The sequence below is a fragment of the Jaculus jaculus genome, chromosome 6 (genome assembly GCF_020740685.1).
Source record: "Jaculus jaculus isolate mJacJac1 chromosome 6, mJacJac1.mat.Y.cur, whole genome shotgun sequence".
Taxonomy (NCBI): Eukaryota; Metazoa; Chordata; class Mammalia; order Rodentia; family Dipodidae; genus Jaculus; species Jaculus jaculus.
The window spans coordinates 42,124,647-42,146,735 of record NC_059107.1 but is presented as its reverse complement, the minus strand read 5'-3'; the positions used below and the strand labels follow the sequence as shown (position 1 = coordinate 42,146,735).

At 38.9% G+C, this 22,089-nt stretch overlaps 1 gene segment (V, D, J or C); it reads left to right on the top strand.

Moving 5' to 3' along the window:
- The first annotated feature begins 4,811 nt into the window (after positions 1 to 4,811).
- On the top strand, positions 4,812 to 8,100 carry LOC101606554. The segment is given in 3 exon segments: positions 4,812 to 4,860; positions 5,275 to 5,566; positions 8,013 to 8,100. Coding segments are annotated over 3 exon segments (429 nt in total).
- Positions 8,101 to 22,089: the final 13,989 nt, after the last annotated feature.

Sequence of the window (22,089 nt, the reverse complement as noted above, 5' to 3'; positions counted from 1 at the left end):
GATCCTCCCTCCACAGACTCAAAGACATTCAGTCTAAACTACCTCAGTAGTATGATCACCATGAGTTGAAGGCCAGCCTGGATTGAATAGTGAGCTTAAGTCCAGCCTGCATTAGAGTGAGACCCTCCCTAAAAAAAATTACCTAATTGAAACTGTTTTAGTCAAAAGTGGAGAAGATAGGTCTTTCTTGGCCTCTCTATGATGTATGCAGACCCCAGAATCCCCATAGTTTTGGAAGGCAAAATTGAGCACTGATGCATCCAGTGGTGATGTTGCTTTTGAGTTCCTGATTTTCTTGGCTTCTGCCCTTCTTCTGTCAGTGTTGCTATCACGTAGTATCCCTCCCTTGAGTGATCTCTCTGTCTCTCCATTCTCTCTCTCTCTCTCTCTCTCTCTCTCTCTCTCTGTCTGTCTCCAAGTTTCATAATACTGGGTGTAAAAATAAAGTTAGTATTTTATGAATCACTCTGTCTATGTCTTAGTTTCTTTACTTTCTTTGTTATTGAGACCAGTGTTTTCCACTGTCCCCTTTCTCCCAGGGTAGCTGCTCTCTAAGTCCCTGGTTACAGAACAGAGACTTGCAGCTAGAATTTGAATATTGTCTGTCATTTTCCACTTCTCTCCTTCTTAATGTTCTCTACCAAGTTTGATGGCATTTGGAATTAGAAGATGCTAACTTTGCCTGGGAGGAAGGAAAAGGTTCATAGAGGAATTGTTATGGGTGTTGGGTTTTGAAGGGTATGTAAAATTTTTCAGACAAAAAGATACATAAAATTATGAATCTGAAACCTTAAGAAACTTTTATACTGTTACAATTATGTCTATTTTGTGCCTGTGCAATATTCTTTATATTCCTAAGTTTCTGTAATATAACTTGCAGTCTGGGAAGGTGATAAAGCTAGCTGGTTATTTTTGATGAGGGTAGTTTTGGCTATTTGGAGTCTTTTGTTTTCCATATCAATTTTAAGATTTTTTTCCTATTACTGTGAATATTGTTACTGAAATCATGGTTGGAATATTGGTTATTAGAATCTAAAATGAACCCTGTAACCCATGTGTGTCCTATTAAGTTTCATACTTAGTCCCAATGTGCCTGAGTATTGGAGCATAGAAGAGATAATGTCCAGATGTCTATGCCATGTTTTTTCAACCATAATTGAACTTTCCCTTGAAAAAATAAGCTGGAAATAGTCCCTTTCCTTCCATAAACTGATGCTAGTTTATTATTTTGTCCCAGTAATGAGAAGCAAAATGCTATAGACAATGGTTACCATTGAATGAGGCTGTTGTTATGATAAATATAACCATGTGATTTTTAATCTGTTGTAACTGCTTTGTGGAAGGAATGTGGAAGGATTTAGAACTTTGAACAAGAGATGTTTCACAGTGCTGTAAGTGGAGTTTAATAGGCCATTCCCATTGGAGTTGGAAAGACCAAACTGCGTTGGGGAAGTGTGTACTGTGAAGTGCAGGTTTATAAAGTTTGAAATATGTAAATAAAAAGGACTTTACCAGCAATTAGGCAAGAGGCAATTCATGTGATATTCTGTCAAAATGACTTTTCATATTCTGCCAATGGCCTAAGAAGTTATATAAAGCTAAACTTTGAAGTAATTGACTGGTGTGTTAGGTAGATAAATATATAAAATAGCAGAAGGGTATGAATAATATAAAGTTAGGTACAGATAAAAATGTGAGACATTTTGAGGTCCTATGCCCAGAGGTAACAGGGAATTTATCTTCAATTGTTAAAAAATTACCACCATGGAGGATGGGATAGCTTCTGTGTATTGGGGCAGTAGGAAGAAGCCTCAAGGGCAAGAACCAACCCATTAAAGGCGTGGGCTAGTAGGAAAATGATTTTTTTTTTTTAAGGACAATTTCTAGAAAAAGCTCTATGCTGCTCTAGGTCGTGCTTCATCCTTACTTGGTAGAATATGTTGGAGACATTCTATGTTAGAAATATATTCTTAAGTGATACTGATTTTGTAAGAATTAAAAATGCAGGATATAAGGGGTCATATGTTGTACCATGGTTCCAAAGAGCCACCAAGACTGAGCAGTGTGAGTCAGAGTCAAAGTCCCTGAAAGAAGGCCCAGGGAGGCCATTCTGTGAAGCTGTGGGAATGACCACAGGTGGCAGTGCAGATTACACGATTTGTGTGAGGCCAGGACAAAGGTTCACTTCCCAAGGAAGACCAGAGGCTCAGGGTGGATTTTGCCTGGTAAGCAAGAAGTACAGCTGCAGCAAACAGACTAAGGGTTTCAGACAGAATAAGGCAGAAACTGCAAGAAATAAGCAGAACCCAATTCTGTATGAAAGGAAATAACAGGATTGAGAAAAAGTTTTTGAGCAAGAACATAAACTTCTTTGTTCATCTATTCCATTGTCCACTTAGAATATGTGGGATAGGTAGTATAGATTTACTGTATCAAGATGTATCTCAGATAATTCTGATTTGTATGTATAAATTTATATTTGTACTCTAAGATACAATACTTTCTTATATTATATACTTGCATTAAAAGAGGGATAAGCCCTCCATCTATAGAGAAAAAGGGGCATTCAATGCTGTTAGAAAAAAAGTTTGCTAATCAAAATGCACCAAAGTAGAAATCCAGAAGCTGCTGAGAGCTCAACACTAAAGTAGACTTAAAGCACGCCCACCAAGGCTGGAGGAATTTTATGGAAGAGGAGGCAGAAAGAATGTAAAAGCCACAGGGTGAGGGAGAATATCCAGAGGCACCCCTTCCTCCATGACTGATTTCTGCTGTAACAACTCATAATGCACAACTCCCTGGTAAATACTAGCAATCCCACTAAGAGGGGTTCTTCAGTGGAGTGGGGATAGGGAGGAGGGGAATGATGGTACCGACACTTGATGTATCCATACAAAGTTTCAATTTAATAAAGGAATATATTTTTAATTAAAAATGACATAATTAATCACCTGCATAGTACCATCTCTGGAATGAATTCACCCAGTTGTTAAATGTGTTTTTGTAAAATATTTTATATATTTATTTAAGATAGAAAAAAAGACAAAGGGACCCATATTGAGAAAGAGGGTGGGAGACACACACACACACACAAACACAGAGAGAGAGAGAGAGAGAGAATGGGCATGTCAGGGTGTCTAGCCACTGCAAATGAGCTGCAGACATATGTTCCCCTTTGTGCATCTGGATTATGTGAGTCTTAGGAAATCAAATCTATGTCCTTAGGTTTCACAGAGAAACTCCTTAATTGGTAAGCAATCTCTCCTACCCTAAATGTGTTTTTGATTGATAGCATGCAAAATAAAAAAATATTTATTATTAAAAATATCATTTAATGTTTTCTCATAGAATTAAAGTATACAATAGATTAACTCAAGAATAATTTCCTCACTAAAAATATATAATGAACACCAAGACATAAATAAGTCACATACTAGGATTTTAGCCTCTTTATTCAAATTATTATAGCAAATGAAGAAAAAATATTTACCCATAGGCTACAAGGGAGGCTCAACCTTCAACACTGTCCATCTAGATAACACTTAGCTATCATAGAGAGTTTTAAACCTGCTACATGTGGATTGATAATATACTGTTATTCATTCACAAAATGAACATGTCAAAGAGAAGCTCTAATGAATTAAGAGTATTGTTAATCTTATTCCCTAAATTCAGGCAGAAATAAAACAATGGGGCCAAGTCAATATACTATCTTCATGGGATTTTAGGTAAGAGAAACTCTAGCTGAAATTAGGATTCAATCAGCATAAGCTACTCATGGGCAATTGAAGCAATGATCCTTACCAAGGCCCAGGTAATCAGACACTCAAGCTATTTGCTTTTTTAAAATTTTCTTTTTCTAGGCTGCTTATTTTTTTCAAACCAATATAAATGAAATAACAGCTTTGAAATGAAATGAAAATGAGAGAGAGAGAGAGAGTATGAGACCCCTCTGAAGCTGAAAGTGATACTCTGGAAGCCACAAATGCCAGCTTTACTAAGAAATAAACTTAACAGAACTGGGGTTTCACACCGCTAACTTATAAAATCAAAAGCAGGTTCCCCCTAGAATAACTTAAAAACAAATAATATCAACATTTAGGTTACACTTACTAAGGACAGAAAGATATTGGCAAAGGAAAATTTAGCAACTCTTTTAAGCAATAAGAATGAGAGATACTAGATTGAGAAGAAAAGAAAGATGGTTCATGAACAATAAGAAAAAGGAAAAGGTAACTTATTTTTATCAGGTTGACTATATTGTAAGAAAAGATGTTTGAAGATGTAATAATAACAGAGAAAATATTGCAAATTATTTTGATCAATCAATAAGGAAATAAAATATGAAGGTCACTGATTAAAATATGCTTTGGTAATCAGTAGTACTAATGTTAAATGCTCTGTTCTTGTCTAGATTAGCTGGAAGAGAGCTATGCTGGCTGGCCATCACTTTTTTTTTTTTTTTTTTGACTGCTACACACCACCATACTCTTGATGCTCAACTGCTGTCTCTGGGTGTTGGGACCTGTGTACCATGTTCTCCCATAGATCAGCACTCTTACACAGGAGTCCTCCTCCCACTCCTATAGGCAGCATGGACTGCATGGGTATTGATGAAAACACAGGTGGCATTTCACATCACTCTCATGGGAGTACACCCAGCACTCACTCTGGCTCTTTGTGCACTGTTGCTCCCACCACGGGATTTGCATGTTTCTCCCTGGGGAGGACCTTCCCTTGCTATTCTGAGATAAAAGATCAGCTCAACTTGTGACCTGACTGCACAAGGCTCTTTAATTCCACATCCCACTATGAGGTGCCCTGCTCAGCTCCTGGGGCTGATGATGCTCTGGATCCCAGGTAAAGGCTGAGGGAGAGGAGGAAGGGGCATGGGAGGGGCTGTGAGCTCTGAGGATACTCAATCCACAGTGTGTGTGTGTGTGTGTGTGTGTGTGTGTGTGTGTGTGTGTGTGTTTGTGTGTGTGTGTGTGTGTGTGTGTGTTTCCAGGATGTGCATGTGACTAGGAAAACCCCTTGAGAATGAGGAAGATTCCAGAAGGAGCAAGGCCATATAGTTTGGGGAAGTCTTTGGACCTAAAGTACATTTTGGATAGCGTAGGAATATTCCAGAGTTCAAGTTACGCTTTTCAGATAACAGATATTGAGTATGTTTAGAATCCAAATCTGTGAATCAAGTAGATGGAAGTAGAAACAAATAATCCTTAAAAACATTTCAGTTTTAGTCTGTAATTTTATTTTTTGTTTCCATTTCAGGATCCATTGGTGATGTCGTGATGACACAGACTCCACTGTCCCTGCCTGTCACAGCAGGAGAGCCTGCCTCCATCTCCTGCAGGTCAAGTCAGAGTCTCCTACATAGTAATGGAAACACATATCTAGATTGGTACCTGCAGAGGCCAGGCCAGTCTCCAAGGCTCCTGATATATAAGGTTTCCAATCGCTACTCTGGGGTCCCAGACCGGTTCAGTGGCAGTGGGTCTGGGACAGATTTCACACTCAAAATTAGCAGAGTAGAGCCTGACGATTTAGGAGTTTATTACTGCTTTCAAGATACACATCTTCCTCACACAGTGGCACAGCCCTGAACAAAAACCTCTCTGGCTGGCTGCATCACTTATTTCCCATCTGTTGGGCAGGACAGTAGATTCTCACAGGCTGTGTAAGAGGCAGAGCTGGAAGGCCTCACAGGAGAAGGTCACAGCTGCTGCATCTGCCCACAGAATGCCCACACATGCTACATTTTTAAGCATTAAATAAGCAGTCTCAGTGTGAAGAGAGCATCAGTGGCCTCAGAAATGCCACACATAAAGCGAAAGCTGATGACTACTCATGCTAATCACCCCTGCCTTCTGCAAATGTGTGAAGGAAAGCTGATGATCACTCACCCTCATTATTCCTGCCTAGTGCACACACCAAGACGAAATTCATTCATAGATGCAGCCATGTCACTAAGACTAAGAGTGAATCATGGTAACCAACATTCTTGTGCATTTTTAAATTTAATTGTTGTGATTATTATTATTTTTCCTTTTCTCTTGTTATAGGGTAGATTAGTCAGTTGCTCTTTTCATTTATAGGAAATAAACAATTGATACTATTAGGATTTTCTTTCCCACCTCTACCAATTCCTGTTCATGTCTGCTTTCTCTGAGCATATCTGCTTCTCTATGTAGAGCAGGGAAGCATCTGAAAAATCACACACATAATTGTTTACACATTCATTGATAAGCCTCAAAAAATATGCTCCAACAGAATATTTTCATCCTCAGTGTGTTTATAGGGAAGGTAATTTTCTTCATTTCAGAATTCAAGTTTAAAAAAACAAAGAGACATCTCTGCAAAATTCAAAATGCATGGAAATGCGAGTCTTACACAACAACTTAAATGACTAATAGATAAATCAACAGTGGATCCCCATCCCTGAGGTAAAATAATATTCAGAAGATTTTGAGTAAAGGGGGATGAGTGGCATCATGAAGGGCACACAAAGAGGGAAGGGGCGAGTGGGACACTAAATCATGGTTCATGTTGGGGTTTTGAACCTAATTGGGTTGTGGTTAGCCTTTGAACCACTTAGAAACTGAGATGATCTTCTTATGAATAATCCCAGAGTTGAAGGGACTGCTGCCTGGATTTCAGGTTTTACCCTGTGCTCCTGCAAGCACATGAGGAAGTGGTACAATGTGCAAGATTATGTTTGTAATGACAGTAATGGGCACTAATGTCCTAGACCTTCCCATTCACTGCCAGTCACTTATAGTTAGTCTTTAGACTGCATGAGCCATTCATGGGGTGTACCTCTTCTAGGGATGTTTAATCTATTTTACTGTATTTTTGCTATACCTTTTGACATATGTATGCTTAAATATACAAAAATCAACCTTTATGTTACTATTAACTAATGTATCCAGTATAACAATCTACTGCATGGAATGATGGCACAGGGGCAGTATTCAATATTCAATAGGATAAGCTTGGGTCAATTTTGGGCTTCATCACCTAGGGGTATTTAAGTGGAATATGATGCTTACATAATGACAGAATTATCTTATAGTGAATCTCCAGAGTATAATATTGTGAGTTTGTATATATATGTATACCATGTGTGTGTGTATGTGTGTGTGTGTGTATATATATATACATATATATATATATATATTAGGCCCAATCTCCACAACCCTGTTAAAAGTAGGATAGTAAGTGTAGAGGAACAACAACTGATAGACATGTCCTTATGAAAAGAGAGGACCAACATTCAATTAAAACAATTGTGCCTACAACTCTAATTTCTTTTGGGTGAAGAAAAGGAAAAGAACAATACAGTGTGAAACCAGATGCAATAGGAATGGATGCAAAATACTCTGAAGAATCATAGATACTGGTACTAGAACAACGGAAGCATGAAAAGCAAATAGGAGAGAATTGTTATATTGCTTGGTAAAAAGAGTTTAAATATTGTTAAAGCCATACTGAATGGTAATTAAGATATTAAATGAGGACACTATCGAAAAAGTAAAGATGTAAAAGGAAGAAAATAAGTAAGAATGAGGGAAAATGTATAGTCTATATTCTACAGAAATTTTGCAGCTAACACAATAGTATCTGCATAGAAACCAAAAAAAGTAGCATTCAATTAATCAATACAGATACTAGAGCAAAACAGTTCATATGTAGGCAATATCTTAGGCAAGATAGGCAAGAGTAGGAATATTAAACAATAAAGAGTAAAGTAACAGCCAGTTATGGTCGTGCATGCCTTACTCCAAGCACTTGGGAGGCAGAAGTAGGAGGGTCCCTGTGAGTTCAAGGCCAGACTGAGACTACATAGTGAATTCCAGGGCAGCCTGAGCTACAGTGATGCCATAACTCAGAAAAAAAGAAAAGAGTGAAAGAAGATGAAACAAAATAAAATTTAAAAGCATCGCAGCATCAGTGAATATATCTTTTAAGCTGTGAGGATTTTTCAGCCCTCCCCTCCTTGAGTTGCCTTACAGAGCACTGGGAAACTTACTGCTTTTCTCCAGTTCTAGCCATTTAGACAAGATTGGCACATATGAACTGAAAAGTGGAATTCAATAAAAGCTGATTGTTGTGATGTATTTCTGCAAAAGAGTCAGTAGATACCAACCCTTCCTTCTTTTAATTTCCTAGACCAATGTATTACCTACTGCCTCAAAGTCACTCCCACATATTTAGCTTCTCTCATCCATATTGTGCTGAGTCATTACACATTCCCCATATGCATTTACATGTCTGAGGCCCTAATGTGACCATACCTCTGCTTATGTAGCCTTAGGAGCTGTAAGGTTTGATCTCATCACAGAGTCAGCTGACTGTGTCTATGGTCATATTTTGAATATATTGTCCACTACATTTCTGTTCATGTCAGGTAGTATTTGGTGTCCATGTGAGTCTGTACTTTTCCTAGTAATGGGCTCTGTATGGGTGATGTTGGAATAGAGTTTTAATGTTGTTATTTTTTAATGTTTTCTACTCTTCCTTAGCTTTGGCACTATCTTTTATTTTTTTTAATTTTTATTTATTTATTTGACAGTGACAGACATAGAGAGATAGAAGCTGATAGAGAGAGAGAATGGGCATGCCAGGGCCCCCAGCCACTGGAAATGAACTCCATCACTTGGATTTGGTTTTGTGTAAAATTTCAGTAGAGACAGTCAGTATTTGTTTTTGTCACTATCACAAATGAAATTAACCTACCAACTGGAGCCAAACTGAATTATGTGTACCAGAATGAGACAGCTGGGCTCTGCCCATATCAGAAAAATCATTATAAACATGAACATGAATACTTTGTGTTGGTAATCACTTACAATGGGAATGGTCTGTTACACACCATTATACATGGAAGTGTTTAGCACAATAGTGAACATCCACGTATATGGATAGACTCATGTTTATGAAATTCAAGTGCCTAAATATGGATAATTAGCAAAATAGTCATGGAAATTATTCACAGAGATAAGTGCAAAAAATTCAAATGTGAAAAACAAGAATAAAAAGAATATATTTCAGTTAACTTGTAAAATGTAAGTGGGATTATCAATGCCAATTTTTCATGTTACTACAATAATCAGAAAAATCAGGCTGACACTTTCATATAAAATATATAATTATCCATGTTTGTTTGTTATGTTTTCAATGTACATGTTACTTGACTTTGTAGCAGTGACAAAAATACTGGAGAGAATGTACTAGTGATAAAAGAACTCAGATTATCTCAAGATTTCAGAGTTTAGTCTCAGATTGCTTGGCCCCATATGCTTGGACAGATCAGTGTTTCCTTGGTAGCATGTGTAGGAGGAGTTGACCTCTTATACACAAGAATCAGAGAAAATGACTACAGATAAGGACAAAGGTAAGATACGTCCTGAGGGACAGTCCCCCAGGGTCTTAATTCCTCCAAGTAGTACTGTTACTTTTCACCATCTTTCAGTGATATCATAATATGAATCCATCAAAGATTTAACATATTCTTTTTTTCTTTTTTTAATTTTAATTATTTATTTATTTATTTGAGAGTGACAGACACAGAGAGAAAGACAGATAGAGGGAGAGAGAGAGAATGGGCGCGCCAGGGCTTCCAGCCTCTGCAAACGAACTCGACGCGTGCGCCTCCTTGTGCATCTGGCTAACGTGGGACCTGGGGAACCAAGCCTCGAACCAGGGTCCTTAGGCTTCACAGGCAAGCGCTTAACCACTAGGCCATCTCTCCAGCCCAGATTTAACATATTCTTTAGGTTAGAGTGCTCATGATTTTATTGTGGATGCAAAAATATTCATAAGCCCACAGAGGTGTGAGTCACAGACATTTTAGATGTTTCCCAATACAATTAGGTTGAGTATTAAGATTACCCATCAAAATAAATGAAAAACAATCATACATATATGTATGCGTGTGTATACTCTATTTAAATGTGTTTGCAAAACAAAATAGCTACATATATTTATAGTTTATTTCCAAAATGCCCCCTTGTGCATCTGGCTAATATGGCTCCTAGGGAATTGAGCTTCTAACTGGGGTGTTGAGTTTTCTGTAGCCCCTGGATTTCTGCTTTGGTAGCTTTTGATTGATCAGCATATCTGTCAACATCACCTTGGAACTGGTTCTTAGATTAGCAATAAGAGCAGTATCCATGTTGCCAGTTCCCCTTGTGGCAGATTTTTTAAGTGGTTGTTATTAAGTGATTTTAAGAGGCTGACTAATATTATTGAGGATTCATGCATGTAGATATCTACATTAAGAGAAACGCTAGGGCTGGAGAAATGGCTTAGCGGTTAAGCACTTGCCTGTGAAGTCAAAGGACTCTGGTTCCAGGCTCGATTCCCCAGGACCCACGTTAGCCAGATGCACAAGGGGGCACATGCATCTGGAGTTCGTTTGCAGTGGCTGGAAGCCCTGGTGCACACATTATCTCCCTCTCTGTCTCCCTCTCTCTCTCTCTGTCTGTAGCTCCCAAATAAATAAATAAATAAATAAATAAATAAATAAATAAATAAATATTAAAAAAGAGAAACAATGTACAAATAGAAATAATGCAGAAAGCCCATTAAAAATATGAAAAATATAACACAATTTGAAACCAAAAATCCAGAGCTGAGCAAAAGGCTCTGCATTTAAGACCACTTACCCTTTTATGAAGAGGACTTGCCAAAACCTGAACCTGATAGAGTTGACACCTCAGAATACCGTGTAAAATACATAGATGTGGCCCTGCACTCCTGAAACCTCACTTCGCTGGGGGAGAGGTTGGGAGACCACAGAATTGCAGGGGTCACTGAACATAATGGCAGCTCTGAGTTGAGGGAGACTCATTTCAAAGAAATATTCAAATGGGCAATAGAGAAGGGCATCCAAAGTTATCCCCTTGTCTTAGGACACACATGCATAGACCATACATAATATTTGACACACCAAATAAATAATTTAAATACCGCATGAATAAATGTAATAAAAATTGGCTCATTTATGGAAATATGTATTGAAAATAGCAAATACTAAATTTATAGATGCCATGATTACATATATATGCTGTTTGTTATTCATGGCATTCAGTTTCATACATAGTCAAATGTACTTTTTCAAAGGCTTCTACTGTGTTCCTTTATGTAATTTCTCATTTTTGATTGAATTAAGAAATCATTTAATCCTTTGTAAATATACCTTTTCTTATCAACACATGGATTCAGATACATTATTTTTCAATATGTTACAAAGTATATCATTTATGATAATTTTTGGTTATCGTATAAATTTCTCAAATTTATTGGATGAAGTCACCATTATTTATGTGTCTTTTATCCCACATTCTCAGAGAACTACCGTAACTTTTCATGCAGGACCATCAGGTGTTTTCCTCTGCACCTGAACTATGTCATTTCTTCATTAATTATTGATGCCTTTCAATATAGGTGCATATTTTTCTTGGCATTGAGGTTTCTTTTAAACAATAAAATATGTTGTTTGATGTATGGGTTTATGGCTGTGTTAAAGGTTAAAAGCAATGGCATTGCTTATTTTATGTTTGTCTCTCAAGAAACTCTTCAGCTTCATGTGATCCCATTGGTTGAGTGATTGTTTAAGATCCTGTGCTACTGGTGTTTTGTTCAGGAAGCCTTTTAGTATTCCTATATCATGGATTGTTCCTCCTATATTTTCTTCCAGCAGTAGCTGAGTTGCTGGTCTTATATTGAGGTCTTTGTCATTTGCAAATAGAAAGGCTACTTATTTTTGTGCATTGATTTTGTATCCTGCTACTTTGCTAAAGGAGTTAATCACCTTCAAGAGTTTTAGGATAGAGTCTCTCAGGACTCTTATGTATAGAATCATGTCATCTGCGAATAGAGGTAATTTAACTTCTTCCTTTCCAAATTATGACTCTTTTATTTCTTTCTCCTGTCTTATTGCTTGAGCTAGGACTTCCAGTACTATATTGAAGAGCAAAGGTGAGAGTGGACACCCCTGTCTTGTCCCGATTTCAATGGGACTTCCCTTAGTCTCTCTCCATTAAGTATTATTTGGGCTTTAGGAGTTTGTATATAGCCATTATTGTGTTAAGATATAAATCAACCATGCCAATTCTCTCTAGTGTTTTGATCATGAAATGATGTTGCATTTTGTCAAAGGCCTTTTCTGTATCTATGGAAATGATCATGTGGTTTTTGTGTTTAACCTTGTTTATATGGTGTATTACATTGACAGATTTCTATATGTTGAACTACCTCTGCATTCCTGGGATGAAGCCTGCTTGATCAAGGTAGACAATGCTTTTGATGTGTTTTGGGATTCAGTTTACGAGGATTTTGTGCAGGATCTTTGCATCTAAGTTCATCAGGGAAATAAGCCAGTTGTATTCTTTTCTTGTGGCATCTCTGCCTCATTTTCGAAATAGGGTGGTACTAGATTCATAAAAGGAGTTGGGGAGCTTTGCTTATTCTCCAATTGTGTGACACAGTTTGAGAAAGATTGCTTTGAGTTCTTCCATGAAGGTTTGATAGAATTCATCTGAGAAGTCATCTGGTCTTGGACTCTTCTTTTGGGGGAGGTTTTCTATTACCTTTTCAATCTTGGTGAATGTGATAGGTTTGTTTTGGTTATTAATCTACTCTGAGTTTAGCTTTGGCATATGGAATGTGTCCAGGAATTTGTCCATTTCCCCCATATTCCCCAGTTTTGTGGAATAGAGGTTTTTGAAATAAGTCTTGATGATTCTCTAAATTTTGTTTATGTCTGTTGTGATCTCTCCTTTTTCATTTTGAATTTTGTTAATTTGAAATCTCTCTCTCTCTCTCTCTCTCTCTCTGTCTCTCTCTTTTTGCTTGAATAAATTGTCCAGGGGTTTGTCAATCATGTTTATTTTTTCAAAGAACCAGCTCATTGTATTGTAAATTTTCGTAATTATTTTCTTAATTTCCAATTCATTAATTTCTGCTCTGATCTTAATTATTTCTTTCCATCTGGAACTTTTTGGGTTGGATTCTTCTTGCTTTTCCAGTGCCTTTAGATGGATGGTTAGGTTATTGATTTGGCATTTCTCTGTTTTTCTTATGAAGACACTTAGTGCTATGAATTTTTCCCTGAGGACCGCCTTCACTGTATTCTATATGTTTTGGTACAATGTGTTCTCATTGTCATTTGTTTCTAGAAATTTCTCTATTTCATTTTTTATTTTGTACACTGCCCATTTACTGTTTAAAAGTGTGTTGTTCAGTTTGCAGGAGCTGATGGGATTTTTGGTGGATGTTTTTATGTTAATTTCTAGCAATATATCATTGTGATCTGATATCATGCAGGAGATTATGCCAATCTTCTTAAATGTATGGAAGCAGGCTTTGTGACACAGAATATAATCTATTTTAGAGAAGGTTCCATGTACTGCTGAGAAGAATGTGTAGTCTGTGGATTTGGGATGGGATGTCCTATAGGTGTCCATTAGGTTTAAGTGATCTATGGTTTTGTTGAGCTCTCTTACTTCCCTGTTGAGTTTCTGTTTGGATAATCTGTCTATTACTGATAATGGTGCATTGACATCCCCAACTATGGTGGTGTTGGTGGTTATTTCTGTTTTCATGTCAAGTAGATTTTGTTTTATGAACTGTGGTGCCCCTGTGTTTGTGCATAATGATTTATGATTGTGATATCCTCTTGATGGATCATTCCCTTTATAAGAAGGAAGTAGCCTTCTTTGTCTTTTTTGATTATTTTTGGTTTGAAGTCTATTTGATCTGAAATTAGTATAGCTACACCTGCTTGTTTGTTACCCCCATTTGCTTGGAATATTGTTTTCTACCCTTTCACCCTGAGGAGGTGCTTGTCTTTACTGGTGAGGTGGGTTTCTTGAAAACAACAGATTGAGGGGTCTAATTTTCTGATCTACCCTGTTAGCTTGTATCTCTTGATAGCTGAATTAAGGCCATTAATATTTAGGCTAATGACTGTGAGGTTTGATTTGATCTCTGCCATATTGTGTTGGTATATACGGTTCATTGTTTTCATGGACAATGGAGTTTTTTGTGCCTTCTCCAATTTGGTTATTGTGATATGCTTTTTATAGGCAGAGTTCCCCTCCTGGCCTTTCTGGATTTTAGGGTTTCCATTGAGAATCTGAAGTTATTATGATGGGGTTATCTTTAAATGTTTTGTGCTGGTTTTCCATAGCTGCTTTTAGGATTTTAGAATTACCCACAGAATGGGAAAAAATATTTGCTGAATATCCAAGGCCTAATCTCTAGAATCTACAAAGAACTCAAAAACCTAAATATTAAAAAGTCAAACTACCCACTCACAAAATGTGTCAAAGAAATGGATAGGCAGTTCACAGAAGAAGAAATACAAATAGCAAACACACTTAATAAAATGTTCATCATCTCTAATCATCAGGGAAAGGCAACTGAAAACAACTATGAAGTTCCACCTTACACCAGTAGGATAGCAAACATTAAAAAAAATCAAATTAAAATGAATGCTGGTTAGGATGTGAGAAACAGGAACCCTGTTTCTCTACAATCCACTGTTGGTGGGAATGCAAGATGGTACAACCACTTTGGAAAGCAATATGGAGACTCCTAAAAAGCTGACTGTAGCATTACCAACTGATCCAGTTATTCCATTACTGGGCAAGTACCCTAAAACCTCCAAGCCTCAGTCCAGAGAGATTTGCTCAACCATGATTATAGCAGCTCAATTCATAATAGCTAAGAGCAGGAATCAACCCAGATGTCCATTACTAGATGAATGGATAACTAAGATGTGGTATATCTACACAATGGAGTTCTACACAGCAGTAAGAAAGAAATTAACACAATGAAATTTGAAGAACAATAGCCAAACCTGGAACAGATCATTCTCAATGAACTTACCCAATCAAAGAAAGACAATTGCCAAATAGTCTCACTCATCTATGGCACCTGACCTGAAACTACCCAAGATGCTGACATACCCACCAAGCATCTCAAGGACCAGACAATAGGGTGGGTGGAGAGGGAAGGGAGGGGAAGGGAGTGGATGGATGCACATATCTGGACCCAAGCAGCAATGGTAGCATAAAATTCTACATACTAAAAACAAACCAAATGCTTGAACCTTCACAAGGCTGAGTCACAAGGCACTGGGGAGGGTATGATGAAGACTGACCTTAATCCTCTACTGCTTCTCTCTCGATTTCTCTTCTAACTTTCTCTCTCTTCTCTCTAACTCTTGTATATTAGTTATCATTTTCTTCCTTTTCTTAGTGAGCACTGACCTGTAACTCCCAGTACCAGCAGGTGGCTATCATCCACAATGAGCTTTTGATCAGAGATACCTACAAGGTTTCCTAAAAGACAGACAAATTTCTGTCAGAGTACTTGATGACCCACCAAAATTTAGTGGTAAGACCTTACTGCTGAAGACACCATAGGCAGTTGACTCATAACACGGAGTGACTTGTCTGGAAGTTGGAGGAGAGTCAGTCCCCAGACAGCACATCTAGTGCCAGAACATGCTTCTTGGGCAACTGGGGGAAAGTGACCAATATCTGTCCAAGCAACTCATGGTCTAACCTACTTACCAGCAAATAATATCTTGTGATGCTCAAGCAATTGCAATAGTGGCACACAGCCATGGTGGGAAACCAACTGCTCTTGATTTGGCTAACTGATCCACTCAGTGGAACAGAACCCATAGCTGGAGCTGGGAAACAAGTCAGAACCAGATCCAAAAATGAGCCTGCTCTCCATTATCAAGTTACCACCCATTGTGGGCTACAAGAAGGCCAACACCTATTAAGTACTCCCTAAAAAAAATAATTGTTAACCCATTTATCTGATGCTAACTTTACTCTCTGTCAGAGACTCTGCTTCTGTTTTACAGATAGATGCAAATCCTAAGGAGAGAACCACCCCATCATACCTCAAAGGGCCCCAGCTGAAACTAAGAATAATTGTTAAAATAAGCAGTGTGCTCTTTTCTTGGTGAATCTGGTACCAGCACAAGGGTAAAGGAGATCAACACAGAGAACATTCAAGTCCTACCAAATCAGACATTCAGAGATTCAGAGGCCTCCAACACCTCATCACTGAAGCAGACCTAAAATGAACCCAACATGGCTCAGGGAAATTTGTGGAAGAGGGGTTGGAAAGAATGTCAGAGCCACATGTTGGGTCATGATACATAGAGATATTTCCTCCTACCCATAACTGAGGGCTAACCACACAATGCCTGACCCATGTACCTCAACAGGACCAGGGGAAGGGGGGAGGATATCAAGGAGGCTACCAATGGCACCAAATTGAATGTATTCACTGAGTACAAAACTAACTTTAAAATTATGGAAAAGAAAAGCAATGGTGTCCTATTTTCAAAGGCAGCATAAGGGGATTGCAATATATTACAATAAAATCAAATGTGCATAGATATAAAAATCAAGACTATATTAAACTGGGATATTTCATATTGCTGTGGTATATCCAGATTTCTAAACTTCAAAGATGAGATTATGAATAAAAAGATTTTGAAGTAAATATTATGCTCCACAGAAAAGGCATTGATAACAAATCTCTGAAGTGGGCATATTCACAAAGCAGGCAGTATCCTTGCTGTCTTGGGAATCACTGTCATGCAGAAATATGTTGAGTGCACACTGTGATTATTTGAGAGTTACCAGTCAAGATATAAGAGCCTGCAGCCATACACTTTAAATGATGCTCAGTAGAACAAATCAACTCCTGGGATATAGGTGAGCCAAGTTGCACAGAAAACCTGAAATTAAATACAACAAAGGCTGACAAGATAATCTAATTCAAATTCACCTGGTTGTAATTGAATTTCCTGGTTCTATGAGCAACTCATCAGGGTTAACAAGTTTATTGGTATAAAATAGTGTTCTTTTACCAATAGCATGGAAAATTAAAAAGGTGCATTCCACTAATACTGGCTCAAATCAAGCCCATATCGCAGGAACCACCAGCAGGAGCTATATTCTATCAATGGAACTATGTATACATCTATCTATGCACATTTGACCAGCTTACAAATTTTTAATGTACATTCATATTAAACCAGGAATTTGCACTGCTATCTACAAATGGAACTTAAAATCAGAGTACATCACTCTATGTTTTTGGTATTTGTAACTTGAAATCAAAGGGGAGAATTTTAGAACAAATTATTCTTACCTCAATTGCTTGTTTGATTAATGTAATGCTTAATGAAAAACTTTTCTGTTGCCTTTATCACAAACACTTTCTTTAAAAATACCTTTCTTCATATGCCCCCCACATGCATTGTCCCTGATGCCTGCCAGCACGGCACACCACAACTATCTGCCTAAGTAACATGAACTCCAGTGTCCACAGCTCTTGTGAGGGTCCTTTTCAATGCCCCCCACTGGGAGATTACATATATAAATTATGACTCATAACATGTACTTGCCAGTGATGACACTTCCTTCACTCCATGCTGGCTTCAACAGACCATGGTCACTCTTGTTTGCACCCCACACTATGGTGGCTCATTCTGTACTATATTGCAACTAGTCCTTGTAGAAAATCTTGACTTCCTCTTCAAATCATTAATCAGCCTGTGTGCAGAAGCTGTTGTCCATGGTCATTCCCCTTGCTCTCTGGGTGTTTTTATCTGTACATAGCCTGGAGTGTTCCACCTGGTCCCCAAGGTAGTCCTCCTGTTGAATATGTTCACACTGGCATGGGAGTAGATTCATGAAATTCAGAAATTGAGCTTCAGGGACATTCAGAGGATTGTGAAGCTCATAGGAGGAGAACCCAGCCCTTGTAAGGACACAGTAGGGATAGGAACCAATCTCAGAGTTTATCTCTGACAACCCAGGGCTGATCCTAAGAAGGTGCAAACAGTGTAGTTGCAGAACACTGAAGCAAAAGCAGGGGATGTGTGGCTGTGGACTGGGGAGAAGTATCAGCTAAATTCAATATTGACAAAGGGCAAGCACCAGGAGATGGATAGCAGGAATGAAGGCGTGAATTGGATACAGCCTACCTGACTGGGATGCTGGATGGCTGAGCTGAGTGTGCTAATACAGACCTACAGACCTAGTACTGAGAAGGAGGACCAGTGGTTTGAGACCAGCTGAGGGCAGAAAGACTGGGTTTTCAAAAATGTCAGTGAGGCTATTTGCCTACCACCAATGCTGGAGCATGGTTGAAGTCACAGATTGAGTCTTCAGATGTCTCACATGCTGCAGGGACATGGGAAGACCTGATCAGCTTTAGAGCAGAAGTAATTCATGCCAATATAGCCTTTACTTTTTTCTTTCTCCTTTTCATTTTTTGATTAAATGGAAGAGAATTTTTGATATCACATGATGCTATTATAGTGCAATTACAAGAAAGTAGCTTTTTAAATAAAATCTTGTGAAACTGATTCATAAAATTGCTACATAATGGATAGGAACAATGTACGTAGCATACTCTTTGTAAATATGAGAACTGAGTTACCAGTGAAGTTACTGGGTATATCTGGGGTGCATAATACTCTATATAGAAGCAGCCCTATGGTCACATGCAAGCGTTAAAAACCAAGGTGGGGGCAGTGCTGAAGGTATGTTTCACCCATGAAGGCACTTGCCTATAAGTCAAACAACCCAGGTTAGATTCCCTAGTACTAATGTAAAGCCAGATGCATAAAAGTGCAAGGGTCCAGAGTTCTTTGGCAGCAGGTATAGGCCTTGACCTGCCCATTCTCTCCCCCCCCCTCTCATAATAAGCAAATAAAAATTAAAAAAAAATAAAATCATAAGGCAACAATAATGTCTAGTGTAATTTTCTAGGCTTCTGATAAGTTTTCTAAAAACATTTTTGTACCTTAGTGTGGTGGTTTGATTCAGGTGTCCCCCATAAACTTAGGTGTTCTGAATGCTAGGTTCCCAGCTGATGGATATTTGGGAATTAATGCCTCCTGGAGGGAGTGTATCATTGGGGGCGGGCTTATGGGCTTTATAGCCAGTTTCCCCATGCCAATGTTCGGCACACCCTCCTGTTGCTGTGTTGCACCTTATGTTGGCCAGGGGGTGATGTCCACCCTCTGCTCATGCCATCGTTTTCCCCTGCCATCATGGAGCTTGCCCTCAAGCGTGTGACCCAAAATAAATCTCTTTTTCCCAGAAGCTGCTCTTGGTTGGGTGATTTCTACCAGCAATGCGAACCAGACTGCAACACTTAGATAGTATAGAACACAAGCATAGGGAAAAAGATGAATTCTAGGAAAAAATGCATTTCCTCAAGGGAAAAAATTTATCATATTTCATCAAAGTATCCTCATCCACCACAAAACACAAACACTTATTGTTCAGAAATGTGATCTCACGCAGAGCATGCCTGTGCTCTCGTCCTGTGCGCTGCTCCACACCTCTGCCTGATCTGTAAAACCATTCGCAGAGTTTGGTGTCAGTCAACCTCATACATTAATAATACTAGACACTGGACCCAGAGCTCTGACTCCTTCTGCCGTGTTCCTGTGGCTCCAGCTGAGACCATAGTGTGGTGACTCCTGTGTGGCAGCATTCATAGGTTGTAGCAATTGAGATTGAAACCTGTGCCAGTGAGCACAGCCTGCTGGATCAGCCAGCATGGACTTGTTCTGAAGATCAGGCAGTGAGATATCAGTAACACAGAGCTCAGTGCCTTTGTTACTATACTCTACTGCCTCTCTTATGGGTTGCAGGATCTAGTCTTCTTTTTGTCACCTCTAGGGTAAGTTTTCACTTATCTGGTACTAGTAGAATGTAGAGAACTTTCCAGAAAGCCATCCATTGTGACTATATTAAACACTGTATATTCCTCACCTTGGAACACTGAATGCAGAACAGAGTTCTCCCCACATTTATCATCTCAGTTTACATAATGAAAAGTGTGGTCACAGAGCATGGTTAATTGACATGGCATGATAGCATCAGTAGAGTGAGAAACCTCATGAATTCTGAATCCATGAGACAGACTGGTCCCGGGTGTTTCACTAGCTGTGGAGCATGCTTAGCATTTTAAGTTAATTCTTGATGAAATAGTAATACTACTGTTGCTTGAGGTCTTTGTCAAGATTTCTATACATGGACCTAGTAACAAAGTATGTAAGGAGATGTTCTGAGAAGAAGGTGGGCTCCAGTTCCAGGGCAAGCATGTTCCCCTCCCCAGCCTTCATGAATGAGAGATGTGTATAGCAAGTGGTGAGAGATGAAGACTTTGTGGGGTATTTGTACATCACAACAGCCAAGGCTCCCTCACTGCTCAAATACAAAGAAAGGAAGGCTACACCAGAGCTATCTTCAAACTGCTATTGTTTTATGGTTCTGAGGAAGGGGTTAGAGGAACTGGAAGAATGAAGCTGTGTGCACAGATAGGTCAAATGACTGAACAAGTGCAATAGTGTCATGTCTGCTCTGGGGACAAACAACTGCTCTCTCATTGGATTGAAGGTCCACTCTATGGGAGGAAATTCATGCCTGGTACTGAAAACTAATCAAAAGCCTATGGCAGAGGAGGTCATGAGCCTTAGGGGTATAAAGTCTGCTCTTGTCTGGATAAACGCATATATTAGTCTCACCAAATTGCCCTGAAAACTCCGCATTTAATGTCCATGCTCATATATTAATGCTACTCTCACTTCTGGTTAGAAAAGTTTCTCTTTTCAGATGGCAGTGACCACTGGGATGACCCAAAAGTCACCATAGTACTAAGAAGAAGGGACAGAGGAGTGTCCAACATGAAACAACTCACAACCTCCAAGACTCAGGGTCCATTGCAAAGAGGTGGCAGAAAGAACGTAAGAGCCAAAGGAAGGGTACCAGTCCTTACATAAAACTGTCTGGACATAATATCCAAGACACCACAGTGCCTAGAAATACCCACACAAAGCTGTCATAATAGGAGAAAAAGATGATGACATCCAATTAAAAGAGAGACTAATGCAGAAGGAGGGGATAAGAGAGAAAGCAAAGTTATGAAGGGGAAAGTGGGGGAGATGAGGGAAATACCATTGTTTGTTGTCTGTAAGAATAGAAGTTGTCAATAAACATGTATATGTATTTTTTATAAAAGATATTAATCCACACACAAGAAACAAAGAACATATTTTTTTTCAGAAATCCGAAGCCAAGTAGATCATGCCCATGATGCTGTTCTGTGTGCTGGTCTAGGACTCTGCCTCACTTGTAAGCCATTAACACAGTTTGGGGTCAGTCTTTGTACAAGAGTCATTCAAAGGTGCTAATAATACTGGACACTGGACACAGGGCTCTGGTTCTTTCTGTTCTGCTCTTGGGACTTTAACTGAGATTATGGTACGGAGATTCCAGTGTGGCAGCATTCATGGGTCACAGCAATTGAGACTGAAACCTGTGCCAGTGAGCACATCCTGCTAGATCAGCCAGCATGGCTCCTTTTGAAGACCATGCAGTGAGACTTCCTTTGCAAAAGAGCATAGTGCCTTTTGTTCCTAATCCTAGAATCTAGTACTTCTGTTATTGGTCCATTGATCTGGTGTTATTCTTTATGTCACTGCTAGGGACAGATTGTATCACATTCCTGATAGCAATAGAATCTGGAGAAGTTGCCAGAGGTCAATCCATTACAACTATATTGAACATTTTACTGTCCTCACCTTGAAACAGTTTCTGGGGGGCAAAGGTTTCCCCACAATTATCATCTTGGTTTACGTAGTGAAAAGTCTGGTCATAGCACATGGTGAAATGAAATGGCACTGTATCATCACTTGGGTGAGAAACCCCATGGAAAATGGCATAAAGCCCTTCTGCCACCACTGATGGCAATGTGGGAATTGGTCCTTTACTGGAAGAGATGTGTTTCAGAGGGAAGTATAATGTGTGTTACAGCCAGCTTCCCATTGCCTGTGTTTGACCCACTCTCTTGCTACCGTTTTCCATCAGATGTTAGCCAGAAGATGATGACCAGCCTCTGCTCATGTCACCATTTTTCCCCTGACATCATGGACTTTCCCTTGAGTCCATGAGCCAAAATAAACCCTATCCTCCCCCAAGATGCTTTTCGTTAGGTGCTTTTGCTACCAATAAGAAGTTAACTGCA